Source organism: Eulemur rufifrons, chromosome 21 (genome assembly GCF_041146395.1).
Source record: "Eulemur rufifrons isolate Redbay chromosome 21, OSU_ERuf_1, whole genome shotgun sequence".
NCBI classification, from domain to species: Eukaryota; Metazoa; Chordata; class Mammalia; order Primates; family Lemuridae; genus Eulemur; species Eulemur rufifrons.
Genome location: NC_091003.1, coordinates 20023024 through 20044639, shown reverse-complemented (window position 1 = coordinate 20044639; position 21616 = coordinate 20023024). Strand labels below are relative to the sequence as shown.

General features: G+C 46.0%; 1 protein-coding gene across 1 annotated transcript in view; it reads left to right on the top strand.

The window, feature by feature from the left end:
• SEZ6L (seizure related 6 homolog like) overlaps positions 1–10995 on the top strand; it is a gene marked incomplete at its 5' end in the record, with an annotated part of 73052 nt that extends 62057 nt beyond the window's left edge. The window contains 4 exons of the mRNA XM_069497279.1: positions 4659–4691; positions 6709–6820; positions 8130–8232; positions 10966–10995. Of these exons, the coding sequence (XP_069353380.1) occupies positions 4659–4691; positions 6709–6820; positions 8130–8232; positions 10966–10995 (278 nt within the window). The remainder of the gene's footprint in view (positions 1–4658; positions 4692–6708; positions 6821–8129; positions 8233–10965) is intronic.
• Positions 10996–21616: the final 10621 nt, after the last annotated feature.

The following is a 21616-nucleotide window of genomic DNA, read 5'->3' as shown; positions in this document are numbered from 1 at the left end:
GTATGTCCAAAAGAAATGAAAACAGGTATTCAAACACTCGTACAATAATGTTTATAGTAGCATCATTCATAACAGCCAGCAGATGGAAACATTCTAAATGTCCATCGGCTGAATGAGTAAGCAAAACTCTGGCGCATGCGTCCAATGGAAGATCATGCGGTCACAAAAAGAAATGAAGTACTGATACATGCTACAACATAGATGCACATCAAAAACTTTATGCTGAGTGAAAAAAGCCGGACACAAAAGGTCGTATGTCCATTATATGAAATATCCAGAATAGGTACATCCATAGAGTCGGCAAGCAAACTAGTGGTTGCCCCGGGCTGCGTAATGAGTACAGAGTTCCTTTGGGGGTGATGAACAGGTTTTGGAACTGTTCATAACATTGCGAATGTGCTCCATGCCACTGAATTGTAACATTTTTAAATGGTTAATTTCATGTTTTGTGAATTTTACCTATTCAAAAAAATTCCCCTGAATCACCTCATTTAAGCCTCATGATCACAGCCCACAGGTGGGTGAGACAGCCTACCCATTTTACAGATGTGGAAAGAGAAGCTCTGAGAAGTTAAATGACTTTTCCAAAGCCACACAGCTAGTATGAAACAAAGCTAGGATTTGAACTCACATCTTCTGACTGTACATCCCCTGCCTCTTCTACAGCAGGCTTACCTGCAGGTGGGCTTCAGGCTGTTAGGGAAGCCCCCAACCAGCCCGTCACCCCAGCATCAGAAGCACCCAGGATATTCATTAGAAACGTATCCCTGAGTCTGCCCCAGAATCCCCCCAGAGTAATTCTACAAAAGCAGAGTCATTGGCAGGAGGACCCTGGAATAAACATTCTAACAAGCTGTCGTTGTTCAAATGCCCTTTGACTTTGAGAACCATTTATGCGCTTTCCAAATATAGGATGCAAACATAAACAGAGTTCTGGGCACATTCCATAGAGATTCTGATTCACTGTGGCCAAGACAGGACCCAGAGACTAATCTAACTGGCACCACAGGTGTATCATGTCATCAGCCCACTGATATAAGGAATGCAATTTAATCTCATCTACCTGGTATTGAGCGAGGACTTACCATATGAATGACAATGGCTTGTACAAGCAGTCATTTTTTTTTTTTTTGAGACAGTGTCTTGCTCTATTACCCAGGCTAGAGTGCAGTGACATCATCAAAGCTCATGCAACCTCAAACTCCTGGACTCAAGCCATCCTCCTGCCTCAGCCTCCCAAGTAGCTGGGACTACAGGCATCCGCCACCATGCCCGGCTAATTTTTCTAGTTTTAGTAGAGGTGGGGTCTCACTCTTGCTCAGCCCGGTCTTGAACAAGCAGTTCTTTTTTTAATTATTATTTCAGCATATTATGGGAGGTACAAATGTTTAGGTTATGTATATTGCCCTTTCCCCTACTCCCCGCCCCCCAAGTCAGAGTTTCAAGCGTGTCCATCCTCCAGATGGTGCACATCGCACTCATTAGAATAAGCAGTTCTTAATAAGAGAACAAGAGGTCCTTTTGAAGAGCAGAGAACATTAAGAAAGCATGCGTTAGCATTTAAGACAGATGCCTTATTTTATTCCCCCATAATTTGATTAAGTCCAGCCCTATAATTGAATCTATTTTTGATGGCACAGGAAACCTACTTTGTAGAGTTAAAATATGGGGAAGCTTTCCTGAGTGAAGATTTCCTGTAAACCCTCTAACTGTTACATGGACGTTAATAGAAGTTAGTGTGATGTTGTCAGTAAGTTTCCTGTGGGGAAGAAAAATTAACAGCATTTGGTTTTTTAGAAAAATGTAAGTAAGGATACCATGAGAAGGGCCATTTTGTACTCTACATGTTTTATCTGCCCAATGACTTTTTTTGTTGTTGTTGTTGAGACAGAGTCTCACTTTGTTGCCCAGGCTAGGGTGAGTGCCGTGGCGTCAGCTTAGCTCACAGCAACCTCAAACTCCTGGGCTTAAGCGATCCTACTGCCTCAGCCTCCCGAGTAGCTGGGATTACAGGCATGCGCCACTATGCCCGGCTAATTTTTTCTATATAGATTTTTAGTTGTCCATATAATTTCTTTCTATTTTTAGTAGAGACGGGGTCTCGCTCTTGCTCTAGGCTGGTCTCGAACTCCTGACCTCAAGCGATCCACCCGCCTCGGCCTCCCAGAGAGCTAGGATTACAGGCGTGAGCCACCGCGCCCGCCCCTGCCCAATGACTTTTTAAATTCTTCTTGGATTAATTACAAAAGTATTGCACAGAACAAGTAGAAAAAAAAAATCAAGAGTTGCAAATAAAGCGTTAGAGAATTTTTCCTCCCTTCCTCCACCCCTTCCCTTCCTCTCTGGAAGCCAATACTAATCACCTGAGTTTCCAGTGTCATCTTTCCATGGATTTATACAAATAGACGTATTTGGAAAGAGGGGCAGGAGTTGTTTATCTTTTACAAAAAAAAAAAAGTCATGCCATACTATATTCTGTGTTTTGCTTTTACTCTGCTTGGCAGAGACATTTAAAAAATGTTTTTAAAAATGTAGCTCCATCTTAATTTTTTTTAATGACTCCCTATCATTTCACACTATGGTATGTTTCTTGATACATCAGTCTTTACTCTGTTGATGGAGCTACCAAATTTCTTCTGGGTGGTGTTTTTTTTTTTTTTTTTTTTTTTTTTGTCATGTTTTGTTTTGCTAAAAACATCCTTGCCCATGAATCCCTGGATGCTGGCACCTTTCATCCTGCAGAACAGATTCCTCAAAGTGGGATTGACGGTGTGGCAAGGATCTGTGGATGTTGAGCTGTTGTGGACGTTGCCACATTGTTTCCCAGAACTGGAGTCATCCACACTCCCCCGGTGATGTGTGATAATGCCCATTTCTCCACATCCTCGCCAGCACTGGATGTTATCGATTTATTTTTAGTGTTGCCCATCTGATAGGAAAATGCAACTACCGTCAGAAAATACACAAATGACCAAAAAACCGGAAAAGATTTAAAATGCTCAGTTTTGCAGGTTATTCCTGAAACCTCTATTTTCCATCTACTAGTATCCCTTGAAGCCCCACCAGGTGAATCAGCTCGCTGCCCCTCACCTTCTTCCACAAATACGGCAGAATTCCCAGCAGGAAAGGCTCTCGGGAGACCCCTGCACCTCTCTCCCCTGTCTGTTTCCACTCCTGGGATCCCCCTCTCCCACCACTGACTCTGCAAGGAAATAATAAGTCACTTCCTCTTCTGAAAAAAAGTGGAGTCCATGACTTTGTGGTCTGGAGTTGGGGACGCGGTTCACTGCCAATGTGAGGCCACCCGACTAGGACTCAGGGGCTCTGGACTCCAGCCTGGCTCTGCTGTGGACCATCTGTGTCACCTTGGGCGAGCCACTGTCCCTCTCTGACCTTGGTTTCCCTTTGTATGAAATAACTGGGAGAGTCCAGATCAGTGTTTCCAAGGAAGAATCAATAGACCTGCCTGCTTCATCAGAATCACTGGGGAGTGGGTGAGACCTGGAGGAGTCCACCCCAAAAAACGCCACCCTGGCAGGTCCCAGCAAGGGCTCAGGAATCTGCATTTTAACATGCTCCCCAGGGGACCGTGGACACAGGGCTCCAAGGGACGTAAGAGTCAATGCCTCCTTCTAGTCCTAAGATGCCTTGGATGGTCACGAGCTCCCAGACCCTCCACCGCGGTCCAGCTCCTGTCTTGGGTGGGCAGCATCTGCCTCAATCTTTCCATTTTCTTGATGTCAGAGCTCAGAGATGCCTGCACTCGGGTAGCCAGTCAGCTTTTCAACTGGTTTTATTGTCATCACATTATGGTGACATAGATCAGAGAATCACATTAACCAGGCACTAATTAGGAAGTCCTGGGGTTCCTGGAAGAAACACTCGTCCTTGTGAGTGTGTTTTAGTGCTCAGCCACTGAGATGACTGATGCAGGGGCTGCCAGCCCCCATCACTTGGAACCTCCAGAGAAGTTTTCCAGAAAATATAAATGAACGAACATAGTTTTACAGGCAACACAAAGAGCCTAGTCACATAAATATGGAATGAAAAGGAGATTAGAACGGTTTACATAAACATATACCTCGAAGTAGGAAAATAGTTTCACCTCTGGGTGAATTTTGTATAAAGGTCTTGAACCTCGTGCTTCATCATGAGGTTGGTCTGCACGACAACCTTGAAAAGACCCTAAGCACATAGTTCAGAGCAGAGAAAAGAGAGCGTGGAGAAGTCCCCATTTAAATCCTGCCTGCATCTAGAAGCTGTGTGATGTCAGAGAAGTCGCTTTACTTCTCTGAACCTCTGTTTGCTCATCTGTAAAATGGGGATGATAATAGCATCGCCCTAATGAGATCGTTGTGACGGTTAAAGGAGCGAATGTATATACCACTCGTGGCACGATATCGGACACATGGTGAGTGTTTAGTAACTATCTGCTAGCACTATTTTTACTCAGTTCGTCTTCTTTTGGGAACTTAGGAAGTGAACATGTCCAGGCATTTCCACCGGCTGCAGTAGCCCAAGATAAGCAAACACACAGCACTAACTTCAGCGAAGTGTGGCGCGGGTTTTCACATCCACACTGGGGTGGGGGGCTCCATTTCATGCAAACAGAGCGAATTCACCGTGCGTTGACCAGCGCTTCCCGATTTCTCTTTCAGTTAATCAAGACAGTTTCGAACACGCTTTAGAAGGTGAGTTCCAGGATGACGCACACCCAGTGAATCAATCTAACAGCAGAACACAAGGGCAGGCCCTCGAATATCTTTATCCACGCGCTTCAAAATAATAAATAATAAACGTTGCCTTGACACTGTCAAAGATCATTTCCAAAGAAATGATATCGTAAGGGGGAAAAAAATAATGGAATTTGCAAGTTAGGGTCCTAAATATAACCTGAAGGGGATTTGACACCAGTTCTATACGTGACAATGACAACGAGGTGGGGAAAGCTGAGAGTCTGTAGGAAAGAAAAAAACTGAGAGAGACGCAACGCTTTTGTCAAACTTTTTATGATGCTGAATCTAGAGGCATCTTGCCTCCCGTACTGAGCATGCTCGTGGTTTCTGGAGGGAGAAGTTTGCCCTGGGAGTGTCCTATGGTCCATTTTCCATTGAGGCTTTTTTCTTCCCCAAGATACCAGTCCCTTCTCCCCTCTCCTCCTTGCTTCTCTTCTCCTTTTATTGGTAATTCCCAAGTGAGGTTTATTCATGTGCACCAGATCTTTAAAACTCTCCAGGATTTTATTTTTGTTTTCGTTTTCATTCTGCAATTCTTTCCCAGAACCCTCTGTGTTCTGTGTCACCTCTATTAAATTTGGTATAAAACCATTCACATAAAACATATATATGCCTTAATATATCATTTCGGTTTTTTTTTTTTAATGTTTCAACCAATTAAGCAGCTGTGATGATTATTGCTGGAGCCATCTTTAGCTTTCTGACAATAATGAGTGAACTCAGAAGCAGAGGCTATGTGAATTACATTTCATTAGCAGCTGTTCCTGGTAACAGACAATGTTTTAATCCAAGCAGGTAGAGCCAGGGCTCTGATATAAGTGACAGGAGGAGCATGGATTAGTCCCTCCACTTGGAAAACAGAGGGCGTTCCGTGTCGCTCTCCATTCAGAGCATCCTTCCTCTGCCTTTTGCCAACCAATGAACCATGGGGGTGTCTCAAAGGGCTGGGGTTGCTCAGAGATTATGAGCGCCATCGTAACGTTTTGTGCCCGGGCATTTATCCTGGGCATTAGGATTGATTTTTCAGACCCCATAAAGTGGCAGTTAATGGATTATAGATTGGTGTACAGCTAAACTCTATTAGATGTGGCCATGGAGAATGGCGGAGGAAACCTGGAGGCCAAGATTCTAGAAGAGATGTGGGGTTCTCCCTTCAAGCTGCGCTGGGGAAAATGCCCCCAGACACTTCAACAACTGTCGTAGTTCTTGCAATTGCCACAAACATCAGGAGGTAGCAGGAGCCTCCAGGAGAGACGGAGAGGGTAGCCCAAGGAGGTGCAGGGGTGGCCTCTTAGAGTCAAAACTGGGTCTTCGCCGTTGGGTATCACTGGGGTGTGCAGAATTGACAGCTGTCCCAGCTGCCGTCCTGGCTGCTCAGAGATGGCTCCTGGGGAGTCTGACTCAGTAGTTCTGGGAGGAGCCCACCAGTCTGGGTGCAATGAGCTCCCCCTCCCCGGGTGAGCAGCCAGGCTTGGGGACCCCTGCTTGGAAACCCGGTGGCTGGTCCCCAGCACCATCCAACTCATGGCCATACAGGCAGCCTGTCCCTGCCCACCACTCCTGAATCTCGGGTCCGGACCCTTCCTAATTCTCCTTCCACTCCATGAAATGTCCAGTAAATCTGCCTTCCCAGCTGCTGCCTTTGGGATTTTCTCCTAGTCTTCCTTTGAATTGGATTTTAACCAGATTTCAACTGTAGCCCCTCAAAAATGGGCATGGTGTGAGCAGGCTTCCAAAGTATAATGTTCGGCTGTCCCTATGGCCATCCCACCCAAGCATGAGTCTGGGCTCCGTCACAAAGAACCAGCCCTCTTTCCTCCCCTGGAGATGGTTCTCTACGGTCTAAGGCTCTGTGATGGCAGCTCTTGAGTGGGTGCAGAACTGGGAAGGCGGGTGCTCACCTGGGAGCCAGGTCCCCGTGTGAGTCGCGCGTGTGAAGAATGAGGACCTCACTGGCCCTTGTGTTCAGTAGCAGAAGCGGCAGCCGAGTCGTCTCTGGAAGGCGGGAACATGGCCCTGGCTGTCTTCATCCCGGTCCTCATCATCTCCTTACTGCTGGGAGGAGCCTACATTTACATCACAAGGTAGGGAGCCACCAGCAGCCCTGGGGACGGGGCGGCTCACCTGCGACCGAGGGTCTCCACCTGTGGCTTGGGGACAGCGGCGTTGGTGTGATCATAGAGACGGTGTGATGCAGCTCAGCTGGGTGGGATGAATATTTGCACTTTGCACCCACCAAGCCTCCACGGTGGGACGGCTGAGCACACGGCAGCAGATAAGACTCAGAGAGCTGATGGTTGAGGGGGACATAGACATTACACGTCCCCAGGCACCCTGACTCGTTCACTCACTCGCTCATTCACGCATTTATTCAACAAAACGTGTGGACAACCTAACGTGTGCCAGACATCGTCCCAGGAATTGAGGATCGTAGAACTTGATAAAGAAGGAAGGCAGGAAACTATAGCTAGGATTGTCACTAATTCATTCAAATTCACAGTTATCAAGCACCTCCTATGTGCCAGGCAGTTTTCTGGGCTCTAGAAACATTGTCTGAGAACAAAATAGAAGGAAATCTTTGCCCTCCCAGGGCTCAGATTCTAATGGGGGAAGATAGACAATATGCAAAGTATATAAGAAAAGCATATAGTATATAGAAGGTTATAAATGCAGCAAGGAAGAGAAAGTTGGGAAGAGAGAGAAAAGGGTTCTGGAATAGAAGTGGGGGCTGCATTTTAAATGAGGTAAGTAGAGAAGGCCCCACTGGGAAATGACATTTCAGCAAGGACTTGAAAGGGATCATGAGTCACCCATGCAGATAGGTGGGAGAGGAATGTTTCAGGCAGAGCAATAGCATGTGCAAAGGTCCTGAGGCAGGCATATGCCTAACATAAGTTGCTCCTGCCCCTGTGGAGCTCATAGTTTAGTGGGGCGGGAGGAGAGTAAGTACAGAAATAAATTATAACACACCGAGATAAACACAGTGGAGGAAAGAGATAGGGTGTAGTGAGTAACAGAGAAGCCACCTTTAAATCGGTGGTCACAGAAGACTGCTCTAAGGCAACATGGCATATAGAAGGTGCTCAATAAATGCTCATTATTGTTGTTGTTGCCCTTTGCATTAAAGAGGAACTCGAATCACCTTACAGGTGAAAACAAATTAAGTTCCACCCCCTCCCCAGTAAGGGGAGGTCCCAAGGCTTTAGTCGTCACTGGCCGGGTTAGGAGCTGAGAGCAATTACGATTTGTTTTCACCTCGCTAGGATTCGCGCCTCACACTTCCTCGTTATCACTCATGGAGGCTCCGCTGCTTGGGAAGTGGCGCCACTCTTCACATTCGGTGTTGTAATATGTCAGAAAGTAACTTCTCTCTCCCTCCGTCCCCCCCCCCAGATGTCGCTACTACTCCAGCCTCCGCCTGCCGCTGATGTACTCCCACCCCTACAGCCAGATCACTGTCGAAACCGAGTTTGACAACCCCATCTACGAGACAGGAGTGAGTTCCTTCCTCTTTGCTCTGAATTCGTTTCCTTTTGCTCGCAAGAGGCACAGCCACTGGCCCTGTCTCAAGCCCGCCAAGACCCCTGTGGGGCTAACTGCTGGGAGAACCCAGCTGTCTTTGCAAGTGACGGAGGCTGATGACGAGCCCGTACGTGAGGCTCCTCTCTCTCCGCAGAAGGCGCACAGAAGGAGGGGTCTGCACCCAACACCCGCGGAGACAGGGCCAAGAGGGGTCAGTGTCCCCAGTGCAGCACATCCTACTGCCACATTGCCACTCCTTATGGCATGGCAGTGTGCAACGTGCCTACGCATTCAAGTGGCAGGCCCTGGCCGGGCGCGGTGGCTCACGCCTGTAATCCCAGCACTCTGGGAGGCCGAGGCGGGAGGATAGTTTGAGCTCAGGAGTTCGAGACCAGCCTGGGCAAGAGCGAGACCCCATTTCTACTAAAAATAAAAAGAAATGATCTGGACAGCTAAAAATATATATAGAAGAAAATTAGCCAGGCATGGTGGTGCATGCCTGTAGTCCCAGCTACTCAGGAAGCTGAGGCAGGAGGATCGCTTAAGCCCAGGAGTTTGAGGTTGCTGTGAGCTAGGCTGACGCCACGGCACTCTAGCCCGGACAAAAGAGCGAGACTCTGTCTCAAAAAAAAAAAAAAAAAGGTGGCAGGCCCTGTGTTGGGTACTGGAGACACAGTCATGAGTCAAATAGACAAGGATCCTGCCAGCAATGAGCTTACAGCCTTGCAATATCTATCTTATTGAAAGATATCAGTAATGATAATAATAATATGTACCATGTGCTGAGCACTTTCAATGCATAATCTCCTTGAATCCTTGCAGCTCTTTGCAATAGGTTCCACAGTTATCTCTGATTGGTTAATGAGGACATTGAGTCCCAGAGTGAGGACAAAATGATTTGGCCAAGGTGGCACACAGCCTGGAGCCAGGGTGCAACCCAACCTGGTCCCCTAAATCATTATACTATCCTGCTTCCTTTGGACCTCAAATGATCAGATGTGCCCATGAATATCTTGGTTACAATAAATCATGATTTTTAAGGACTGTGAAAAAAACTGGAAAGGGTGTTACGAGGGCATATGTTGGGGGACACTTGGAGAGGGTTGGGGAAGACATCTTTGAGAAAGTGATAGTAAAGCTGAGATGTAGGAGGTGGGCTGAAGAGGGTACCAGGCAAAAGGGAGAGCACGTGCAAAGGCCCAGAGGCACATGTGAGAAACCAAATGGCTGGACATGACTTTGCAAAACCACAATCCTTCAAATTCACTGTGTAACGATGTGCAATCATCTCCCAGTGTTTGGGGGACATAAACTTGGCTTCTTCCTTGTCCCTGCTAGCTTCCCCTCACCCCCACCTGCTCTGATCTGTGTTAGTTATCTATTGATGTGCAACTATATGATTGCAAATTCAGGGACCTACAACACCACATGTTTATCATCTCACAGTTTCTGTGGGTCAGGAATGCAGGCACAGCTGAGCTCCGTCCTCTGCTTCAGGGCTCACAGGCTCTGATCTAGGCATCAGCTGGGGCTGCAGTCTCGTCTGAGGCGCGACCAGGGAAGGGTCCGTCCCCCAGGCTCACGTGGTTGTTGACGGCATTCAGTTCTTTGCAGGTGGCTGGAATGAGCGCTTCATTTTCTAGCAGGCTGTCACCAGGAGGCCTTTCCATGTGGGCCTCTCTACAGAGCAGCTCACAGCCTTGCAGCTTGCTTTGTCAAAGTGAAAGAGAGAGAGAGAGAGACTCCTCGCAAGACAAAGTCAGAATCCTGGGTCACATAAACACGGAAGTGAGATCCTAACACCTTTGTATTCTATTGGTTAGAATCAAATCACAGGTCCCACCCTCCCTTAAATGGAGGGGACCACACAAGGATGTGAACCCCGTGGTGGGGGGTTCATGGGGACCACCTCAGAGTCTTCCCACCACATTCCCATCTACCGTGGAGCATAGATGGGATGGCATGTCTGTGTTGGCTCAGCAGGGCCTGGAGACCTCTGTTAAAGCATGTGACAATGACCACTTCCAGGGCTGAGCCTATGACTTCTTATATCTCTCTGTCCTTTGTCCCGGGGGCCTGGCATACATTATGCATACTCCATAAATATTGGAGAAAGCAAACCTGTTTCTACCCACACGTTGCCATCCTTGCAGATGGCACTGGTGAGCAAGGGCATGTGTCATTTTGCATTCTACGTAGCTTGCTTACAAATCATGAAAAAAGGTCAGGCTGATGAAAAGGGGCATTTTTAGAGACCAGATGTTATTAATACTTAGTAGGGCATATCGGTGACCTAGAGGTATAATGATAATTAAGTAAAAAACAATCCCAAAACTCAATGGCTTAGAACAACAAGCATTAATTCACTCATCAGCCGGTGGGGCAGTATTTGAAGCTAGTTTCAGCTGGGTGGTAGCCCTGGCATCGGCTGCTTGGTGGCTGGGTGACTCAGCCCTGTTCTCTGTTTGTCCTTCATCTCACTGCAAGGTCTAAAAGCCACCAGGATGTGTCCTGCTCATGGTGATGGCAGAGGGGCAGGACACAAGAACAAGCACCTGTTGTGTGCCATCTTCCTATAAACCATTGGCAAAAGCAAGGCCGGGTCACGGCCAAGGGCATGGACACAGGAAGGCGTGAAGCACTGGAACCATCAGTGTATCCCTCTACTACACGAGATCTAACAAATCTGTGCTTCTCTCTCTTGCAGGAAACCAGGGAGTACGAGGTTTCCATCTAAAGAGAGCTACACTTGAGAAGGGAACTTACAGATATGAACGCAACTACAACCTCCTCGAGACATTCATCCAGAGACCGCGTGGCATTTGATGGCAACCCCAGAGTGTCAACTGTCTTTTCTTTAGACTCTTTCTTGAAGATTTACTGTTTTTCTTCACTGTATTTATTATATTTAAAAAAGCGAAACAGGTGTGGTTTGGATGTATTGCGGCCGTAGCCAAATTCACGTTACAGCCTCGGTCCTGGAGGCGGGTGGAAGACTGGTAACGCGGCAAATGGCAGCTGCAGGAACAAAAACCAGCAGATCGAGAGTTTCTCCCACCAGTCACGCAAACGCTAAGGCTGCATCGAATTGCATGCGTCTTCGGGATCCACGCCCGGGGTGTTTTCAGCACAAAGCTACGCCCCTAGATTAGGCTGGAAAGGATTATTATTTATTATTGGCTTAGCACACGTTGGAATTTAGCACGGGTACTCAAACCCATTTTTGAAGGTCAGCTCCCAAACAAACTCCGTGCCCTCCCTTCCAATCTTACCAGCTTCTAAAAGGCCTTGTCTCATCCCCTCCCTCTCGTGGTCCTAAAGGCAGCAGGGGTGTCGCACAGACATTGTGTTTTACCGCCAGGGCCTCACTGGACGTTGACAAAAAAAAAATTTTTTTTTGTTTGTTTTGTAAAAAAAAAACGGTTTTCTTTCTAAAAAGGTGATAAATGACAAAAAGGAAATTTTTCAGAGAACACGAGAGAGATGTGAGAGTTGCAATGAAGAATTGAGTGAGGGGAGGACGTCAGGTGAGGGAACTGAATTAATAAAATGTTCTTTTCTTTGACATTCTGTCAAGGATGAAAAAGGAAGTCGTTTATGTTGCAAGTGCCAGAATCCATCATCTTGTTCAGCCGGCCACCGTCAAGATGGGATAATAAATCTATGGGAGGCAGGGACAGCCTCACTCATGTAGTTATAAGGTTTGTGTGGGAGGGAGGAGGTGTCGCGTTCCAGAATCCAGGTGTGAGCTCGGTTTTTCTCCTGGGGTTCTGAAATGTCTTAGCCCTCAAAACGGAGGCGACTCAAGCGCTCTCTTTCTCTAAAAGGTGTCACCTTCAGAATATACTCGCAATCAAGTAATTCGGGCGGAGAATTCCTATGGGAAGAAACTTCTTTTCTATTCTTCGAAGCTCGGTCTGGATGTTGGATGGAGGCATCAGTGGTGACCGTGGAGAGGCAGAGAGAATGGGGACAGGGGATTGAAAAATCACAGCGAGGCCGGGAGTGATGGCTCATGCCTTTAATTCCAGCACTTTGAGAGGCCGAGGTGGGAGGATTGCTTGAGGCCAGGAGTTCGAGACCAGCCTGGGCCACATAATGAGATTCTTGCCCCCACCCCCACAATCCCGTCTCTACAAAAAATTAAAATTAAAAAAAGAAAAATCAAAGCAAACTATCCAATGGAATTCACATCATCTGACCTGAACACCAATAAGGACAGAAGGAGGAATTTCAGCCCAGAGAGGCTGATCACATGGGCATCCTTATATTGTATTAGCGTCCACTTGCCCCAGCCCACGGGGACCAGTGAGTGTGTGACTCTTTGGAAAACTCTTTTCTAAATACAGGTATAAAGAAAAGGCGGAGGGTAAGGGTGTGTGGAAGGAATAGCGTGCGTGAGGCAGATTCACCTCTCTGGGACTGGTGACAAGGTGGTGATGGCCGATGGCTTAGACAGGCACACAGGCTCGGTGGCTTTTGGAGCCCTCTTAGGCGCCCTCCCTCCCATGCTTTCTAGAATTGTTTTAGATCTGCTAGTTTTCAAACGAGAAAACTGCCGTGCCAGAGGAGAATGGCTGGGAGTCCACATTTTGGTAGTTGCTTTGGAAACATCCGGAGCAAGACGGGGAAGTTGGTTTTACACACACACATCCTCCTTTCCTACAGGAGCTCGGACCTCAATCTTGGGGTTCTACGGCCGGAATATTTGCCTTCTGCCAAAAAAGAATCGTGCGTTTACACTCCTGAAGACATGCAGTTGCGGTGCATGGCAAGAAATAGGTACCAGCTGCTGCCGGGACCCAAAGCCCACCCCCACTGAATGCAAAAACCAGAGAAGAAGCATTCCAGACCATTAGTGAACGTCATGGTTGGAGAAAGACAACAACACAAATAATGTAACCTTTTTATTAAAAAAAAAAAAAGTGAGAATCCAATCTTTGCTTTCATTTCTATCTGATGCTTATTCTAACTCTAACCCTGGGTCATCTGGAATGAAGAACTCTATTAATGATATTTTGATTTTAGAACATATTATGGCTATGTGAAAACTAAACATTTACCTTTTGTAAAGATTGACAAAACATGAACCTTTATTCTAAACCTGCTCCCTAAAACTGGCCAGGCCACGGCCCAGGTCTTCTTATTGGCTGTTGGAGAGATAGAAAAGGTGTTGGGTTTTTTTGGTGGTTTTTTTTTTTCCAAGGAGAACAATGTCTTAGTTCCGTCTTGGCAGTACAGCAACTGTAACCATGTTTTAAAAGTTTGTTTTAGCCTAGAGATGGATCATGTGAGTTCAGCGACGTACAGTGTGATTGAAAAGAGGGTTTGATGTCTATTTTTCTTTTTAAAATATCTGAATGTGCATTTGTAATATGTAAAAGTAAAAAATAATAATGATGATAGTGCCAAAAACGTGCGAGGCATCTCATTGCAGTTCATGTATGTCTGTTTTTATATAAAGATCAATATTAAAACCCATTGGGATTAAATATTTTTGAACAGGACACACTCTTGAGAAACTCGAGAATGAACTGAGCCTTCCTACAAGCCACTCTTTGTTTTCAAAACAGTGGGAAATACGTTTACAGCGATCGCGAGCTTCAAAGAGTGCATGTGACGGCGTGTATTACATGCTAATTCATAGAAGCTGTATCTGTCAGCTTTCACCCTGTGCTTTAAAAATGCACACAGTGGACGCTCTTCAGCTTGGAGCTCAGCCTTTAGCCTTTTTTTTTTTTTTTTTTTTTTTTGGTAGAATTATTTAGCTAACATAAGTATTCTGATCCCTACTTGATGGCCATCCTTACTTAGTGTCATAGACGTGCTTTAACAATGACTCTCGGATGCTAGCTCCTTGGAGAGCCTACAGAACCTCAGGTTGATGGCTTTGAAAACCCCCAAACAGCACAGAAAGAAGCAAAGTGGCTACACAATCAGCATGGTTGTACAAGAGGAAGTGACTTGGCAACGCTGTGGGTAGGTTTAGGCTGAGGCATGAGCCTCAGACAATGCCCTTTCCTCGGGGTAAGTCCAAAGGGCATGACCTTCCTACGTGCTTGACTAAGCGCTAGGTGGGTCACTTTGAGGTCCGATATCATTGAGTTGTTCAGCACCCTCAAAAGGTAGGCTTGTCTCCTGGGAAATTTTCATTTTCATTTTATCACCAAACAAGAATAAAAAGCAAAAGGAACTTTCTAAGCTAGAATCATGAAATTAAGTCATTTTCCACTTTGTATATATTGATGCTAATAAAACAGATGAAAAAGAGTTGAATGTATGGAATTTTTGTTAACCAGCGCTCCCAGGGTGGCACCGAGTGGAATATGTCCAGTTTGGAGGGGATTGGGTTGGGATAACACCCACTGATACTCTGGATGCCAAGGCGGGACTGCCCACTCTGGAATGGTTCCAGGAACATTTGGGGAATGTCTGGAACGAGACAGGTTGCGGGGGAATGCCATCATCAGACATTCCACCGCCCTCCCCGTCTTGGCTCAGGATGCCATAACAAAATACCACATATGGGATGGCTTAAGCAACAGGAATTCATTTCTCAACGTTCTGGAAGCTGAGACGACCAAGATCATGGTGCCAGCCAGTTCAGTGCCTGGTGAGCGCTCTCCTCCTGGCTTGCAGACGGCCTTTTTGCTCCTCCTTCACGTGGCCTTCACGTGGGGGTGCAGACAAGGGGAGGTCCACAGTCTTATCAGATTACAGCTCCACCCTTCTGACTTTGTTTAACCTCAATTACCTACTAATGGCGTTATCTCCAAATATAGTCACATTGAGGCTTAGAGTTTCAACAGATGAATTTTGGAGGGACAAAATTCAGTTTATAGCATTCTACCCTTGGCCTCCTCCCAAAATGTATGTCTTTTTCACATGCAAGATGTTCACTCTACCCTAATAGTCCCCAAAGTCTCTTCGCTCATCCCAGCATCAATACAAAGTCTAAAGTCTCATCTCGGTATCATCTAAATCAGGTACTAGTGAGACTCGAGGTGTGAGTCATCCCAAGGCAAGATTTCTCTCCATCTGTGAACCTGTGAAACCAGACAAGTTATGTGCTTCCAAAATACAGTGGTGGGACAGGCAGAGGGTAGACACTCCCGTTCCAAAGGCAGATGTTGGAAGGAAGGAAGGAGTCTCACGAAAGCATAAAGCTTAGCAAGGCAAATTCCGTTAGACGGAAGGCTCACAGACAAGCCACTTTGGTTGGTACTCACTCTGTCCTAGAGGCCCACTGAGGTGGCAGCACCACCCCCGTGGCTCCTTGGAGCGTCCCTGTCCACACAGCTCTCTTCAGAGGGGGGCCACCCCCCAGGCACAGGGTGGGGTCATTCTGGCTGAAACCAGAGACCCAGCCCCTCCCCTCTGAAACAGAAGAGGAAACAGCCTTGGTTCCTGGGCCTGTGGGCGCAGTGGCAGCTCTGATGGCCTCTTCATCACCTTCCAGGTCATTCTTCCCTTCCCTGAAGAGTAGCAGCACACAGTCACAGCAGAATAGCTCTATGGTTCCATCCTGCAGAATCCAAGAAGTTCAAGAGTCACCCTGCCTTGAACATTCCATCCTGTCTTCTCTAGCCCTCCTAGTTCAAACTGGCAGCGTCTTCCCTGGTGTAACTCCACCACCACTCCTGGCTTCTGCCCATCTGGCTGACTAAGTCCTCGAGTCACACCCGTGATCTCTGTCTCACATGGCTGTTGAGCCGCATCCTGAGTCCTCTCTTCAGAGCAAGCTTCCTCGTTCTTTGCAATATGGGTAGGCTGAGAAGTTGCCAAATCTTCAAGTTCTGGTTCCTTTTTGCTTAACAATTCCTTCTTCAATTCATCGCTCTGCCTTCACTTTTTACTGTAAGCAGCCAGGAGGAGTCAAGCCACTCCTTCAACGCTTTGCTTTGAAATCTCCTCAGCTAAACGCAATAGAGTCTCCCCTTGCCCGTGAGTGATATGTTCCAAGACCCCCAGGGGAACCCTACATATGCTCTGTGTTTTTCCTATACATTCCTATGATAATGTTTAACTTATAAATTAGGTACAGTAAGACATTAACAACGACTAATAATAAATAGAACAATTATAACACTATGCCAGCATCACTACTCTTGTGCTTTGGACATTATTAAGGGACACTTCAGCACAAATCCTGTGATACCTGATGGTCACTCTGACAACCAAGATGGCTACTAGGTGACTGACAGGTGGGCAGCATACACAGCGAGGATAAGCTGGACGAAGGGAGGAGTCACGTTCCAGGTGGGGCAAAGTGGGGTGGTGCGAGATTTCATCACGCTACTCAGAACAGCATGCAATTTAAAACCTACGAATTGGTTATTTCTGGAATTTTCCATTTGCTATTTTCAGAGCTCAGTTGACTGTGAGTAACTGTAACTGCAGAAAGCAACACTGTGGCTAAGGGGGCATTACTGTATCCAGTTTCATTGCTCACAAGCTCAACGCTGCCCCAAAACATTAGAACAAAGTTCAGCTCAGTTCTTTTCCACTTATAACTAGGATTGCCTTTCCTCCAGTTTCCAATCACATGTGCTTCATTTCTGTCTGAGACCTCACCAGAATGACTCTCAATGTCCATATCTCTACCAACATCCTGTTCATGGCAATGCAGGCTCTTCCCAGCATGCACCTCAAACCCCACCCCCACGCCCACCTCTACTCATTATCCAGTTTTAAAGCTGCTTCCACACTTCCAGGTGTTTGTTATAGCAGCAACCCACTTTTCAGTACCAACATCTGTATTGGTCAGGGTGCTCCAGAGGAGTAGAAGCAATAAAATGCGTGGGGGAGGGGAGAGAGAAGGGGAAATAAAGAGAGAGAGAGATTTATTATAAGGAATCACTATGACAGAGACTGAGAAGTGCCAAGATCAGTAATCAGCAAGCTGGAGACCCAGGAAAGCTGGTACATAGTTTTAGTTGAAGTCCCAAGGCCTGAGACCCAGGAGAACCAATGGTGTAAGTTCCAGTCTGGAAGCCGGCAAGCTTAAGACACAAGAGCAGATGTTTCAGTTCAAATCCAAAGGCTATGAAAGATCAAGGTCCTGGTTCAAAGTCGTCAGGAAGGAGTTCCCTTAACTCAGAAGAGAGTCAGCCTTTCTGTTGTATTCAGACCTTCAACTGATTGGGTGAGAGTTACCCACATTAGCGAGAGCAATCTGCTTTACTCAGTCGACCAATTCAAATGTCAGTCTCATCTGAAAACCCCCTCACAGGTGCACCCAGAATAATATCTGACCAAATATCTGGACCTCCCGTGGCCTAGTCAAATTCACTAAAACTAACCCTCACACTCCCAAAGCCCTATAAATGCAAGAGGACCCCCCTAAGGAGCAGGTGGGCTATGATGTCCACCCTAAAGTCTTGCAGTGATGTTATTTCTCAGTTAGACATGGAGGAGTATTTTTACACCTCTTAAGACACAGGCATATTTGACTCTACCTAATGGCTAAGGTGCAGCTCCCCCAGAAGCAAACCTTAAGACAGACGTGAAAGTTCAAATAATTTATTTGCTAGGCAGTCCCACAGAGTACCAGTAGGGAGTGGGGAAGGAAGACCAGGAAGGGAAATAAACCAATAAAAACTACATTGGTCAAGCGGGTTCCTCCTAGGGAGAACTGGGAACCCATCACAACTGGGTGGTTCTGTGAGATGATGAAGCCTTAGAGCTGTTCCACCTGAGCAGTGAGGGAGCTGGGGTATTTACCCACCAATTCCCAATCGTCATTGATGGAGAGTGTTGCTGGGAGGCATTAACTTCTAGGCACCTCTGGGATGCTCTGTTCTCACGGATAGTCAGAGAGTTGTATGCTTGCAGGTGGAAACCATCCACATAGAGTTCTTGGGAACAGTGAGTGCCAAGGGGACGTGGGTGGAGCACCTACCGCATCTGTTACACCTAAGTATTGCCCAAGTCCATTGTCAATCGATTCATCAACAGATATTTTTAGCACCTACCATGTGCAGCCCGTCATGGTGCCAACACCTTGGTAACTTGGTCAAATTTAGGAGACCCTAGAGAACACAGGTAAATGTGGAATAGCCATTTAAAAGACTAAAGATTTCAAAGTGAAGTCCATTGAAAATAAACCCTTCCTCTTCTGATAATCATGATTTGTTCAAGTAATATACATGTTGAAACAGTGTTTTCAAAAGAAGGCACACTAGATCACTTCTCTTTTCAAACAAAAGTCCCTAAAGATTAGAAACTTTTCGGTTGACGTGTCTGAATCCAATGTTTCCATCTCGGTAATATTTGGGATGAAGAAAAGTAGTCCTACATCAACAATCTGTGTTTTTAAGAGCTTAGAGCTTTCCTCAATTAAGGAAAAATCTGGGTGACAAAATTCTGCTTGGCTGTGTTTTCAAGATTAATTCTATCACCCCTAATACTAACGGAACCAAAAATGTTTCCTAGGAGGAAACACTCACAGGATGGAAATGGATGTAATTGGAGACTGGGAAGGAATGGATAAAAGATATAAACAAATGGGAATGCCATTCTTCAGCCTTGGTGAGGTTGAAGTTTGCCTGTGCCTTCCATCCATGTTCATGCTTAGAATGGGTGAAGCAAGTGTGTTAAGAATGAAAGAAGTTGATATTATACTAGTCCCAAAATTTTAGTACATGAAATGGTGAAAGGATGACCATTAGTGAGTTCACTAAGGAGAAAATGTAGAACTATAAGGATTTTAACTCTGCTAAACTCTTTTGTGGTTAAACCACTTCTTGTCTAGGCAGAGACAGTCTATGCTATGCACCTCTTTTTCTTGCAGCTTTCTGTAGGATAGGGAGGTTTGTACAAGTGGAGTTGGTAGGTAACCTAAGAGTTTTGTAGCTACTTCTTAATCCACCCTTCCTAAGTCAGGAGTCTGTATTTGTTAACATGACAGACACAGATTTGCAGTGCAACATAAATGTATGTTTTTATGCAACTTTCTTGCATGATATAATAATTCATTCCGTGTTGTTTGCTTTCTTGTAGATTGTTTCCTAGATTTACAAAAAAGTTGAATTGACTGTCTTAAAGCAAGGACAATAGTGTCCGTGACTATCCCTTAAGCAACAGAGCAAATGCCTTGGAGGCCACTGTCCTTTGTCCTGGTATATCCAAGTACCATAAAATTTTCCTTACACATCACATAGGATTTAGAGTCAGCCATCAAAAATATTGCATTACAGTGTTTCCAGAAATTGACGTCAAGAGGGCAAAACTGGTGTGTCTTTTTAGCTTATACTTGCTCGCAGGCCTGTATCCATTTGACAAATCAATTCTCCAGATGGTGACCAGAAGTAAGAAAAGAAGAAAAATCTTGATGGGAAATGGAGTAACAGAGCCAAAAGAAGACAATTTGGCCAACTTGTGGCACCAAAATTGCTGTTCCTGAATCCTTCAAGTTCAATCTGTTCTCCCGAGATTGGGCAGAGGACCAAGGTGGTAGAAGGAAGGGAAGGAAGACAGTTCCAGCTACAGCCTTTCCTCCGACCTGAAATGCCACTAAGTGCTCAGCACACAAGCGCACATGCGCACACAAACACACACAGTAGAAAAATTAACTGAGATCTTTTGTTACTATATTGGTCATGAAATAGAGATCAGAAAAAATAGAGATGAGAACAAATATGAAAATCTCCTACTCAAGCTTGGTAGTGCCAAGTTCCCGTGAGCAGGTAAGAATCATTTTATTCATTCAGAAATCAGTTATTGGACATTTACTTCCAGTTACAATGTCAAAGTCTCAAGATCATTGCTTTTATCCACTAGCCAGTTCACCTAAAAAAAATTAGTTTTTTAAAAAACCCAGAAGCCATCAGAGATTTGGGGATACAAAAATACCCAAATTATATAATGCTAAAATTCCAGAAAGAAACGAGCCCTTTCCGGGAGAGAAGAGTTTCCTGGCTGTCTTAATCTCTGGGGGCACAGTGGAAGGAGACAAACAGCTGGCTTGTGGACCACCGGGGTGACACTTAGGGATCCCAGAAGCCCCAGCTGTAAAATGAGTCGACACCCATCCTCCCACTGGATCCTGGAGAACTCTGACTGCAGAACGTGCTGCCCGTGCCCAAGGCCCGGAGCAGGGCAGGAGGGCTGGGAGAGAGTCCCTCTGTACCCAGGAGGGTGCAGGCACTACAGGATGAATCAGAATCCAGAATCCATGCAGTCCCACAAGGCCTTCAAAAGAGCCTCGTCCTGAAGGTCCAGAACCCCAGCTAGAGATGCTCCTGTCACTCTTCCCAGGGCACCTCATCGTCTCTCCCTCTCTGTAGTTTAACTGCTCGTGTTTCCGAGATCGTGGGCTTGTTCAAACGGAAGCTCAACAGAATCATAATTTATAGGCTAGTATTTTATAAGTGGGGATAATACATAACTTAGAATCTTATAAATTGCTCCCGTTTTATTGCATTCTTATAGGATCAGTGTCATATTTTTATTTGATTAACCAATCAATCATTTGTATGAGCTCTAGATATATTTGAAACTTTTAAAGGCCTTTTCTGTTTGCAGAGAACTGTATTAGCTATTAGTATAAGATCATTGCACAAGTAGCTAGTTTACACACACACACACACACACACACATACACATTATGGCCGCATAATGACGTTTCAGTCAACAACACAATGCATTATGATGATGGTCCCATAAGATTATAATACCATATTTTTATTGTGCTTCCTCTATGTTTAGATATACAAATATTCACCACTGTGTTACAGTTGCCTGCAGTATTCAGTACAGTAACATGCTGTACAGGTTGATACCTTAGAGCCATAGACTGCACCACACAGCCTAGGTGTGTAGTGGACTATACCATCTAGGTTTGTGTTAAGTACACTCTATGATGTTCGCACAATGACAAAATCGCCTAACGACGCATTTCTCAGGATGTATCCCCGTCGCTAAGCAATGCACGACTGTGGCAGCACAGTTGCCATAGTAGGAGAGCTTTATGCTGTGGCTGGCCCTGTACCAGGGACTGGGACTACAGTAGAGAATACATCATGGTCTCTGCCCTCTTCGATCTTACAGTCTAGTGGGAAGACAGACCCTAGATCCTAACCAACGACCCACACAAACAAACACATGAGCACAAGTTTTGATACATGCCAAGAATGAAAGGGGCAGGGATGCACCAGGGGGAGTTGAGATTGGGGTGGACGGTTAAGGAAGACCTAAAGCAAGAGTCGCGGGGAGTTTCAGGGCAGTGGGAGCACGAGAAGGGGGATGACAGGAGCTTTGGCAGCCCTGAGGGACAGCCGGTGTGGCCAGAGGGTGGAGGGGGGTCCACAGTGGGAGAGAGCTGAAGAGGCCACAGGGGCAGAACTCAACCCCGGGAA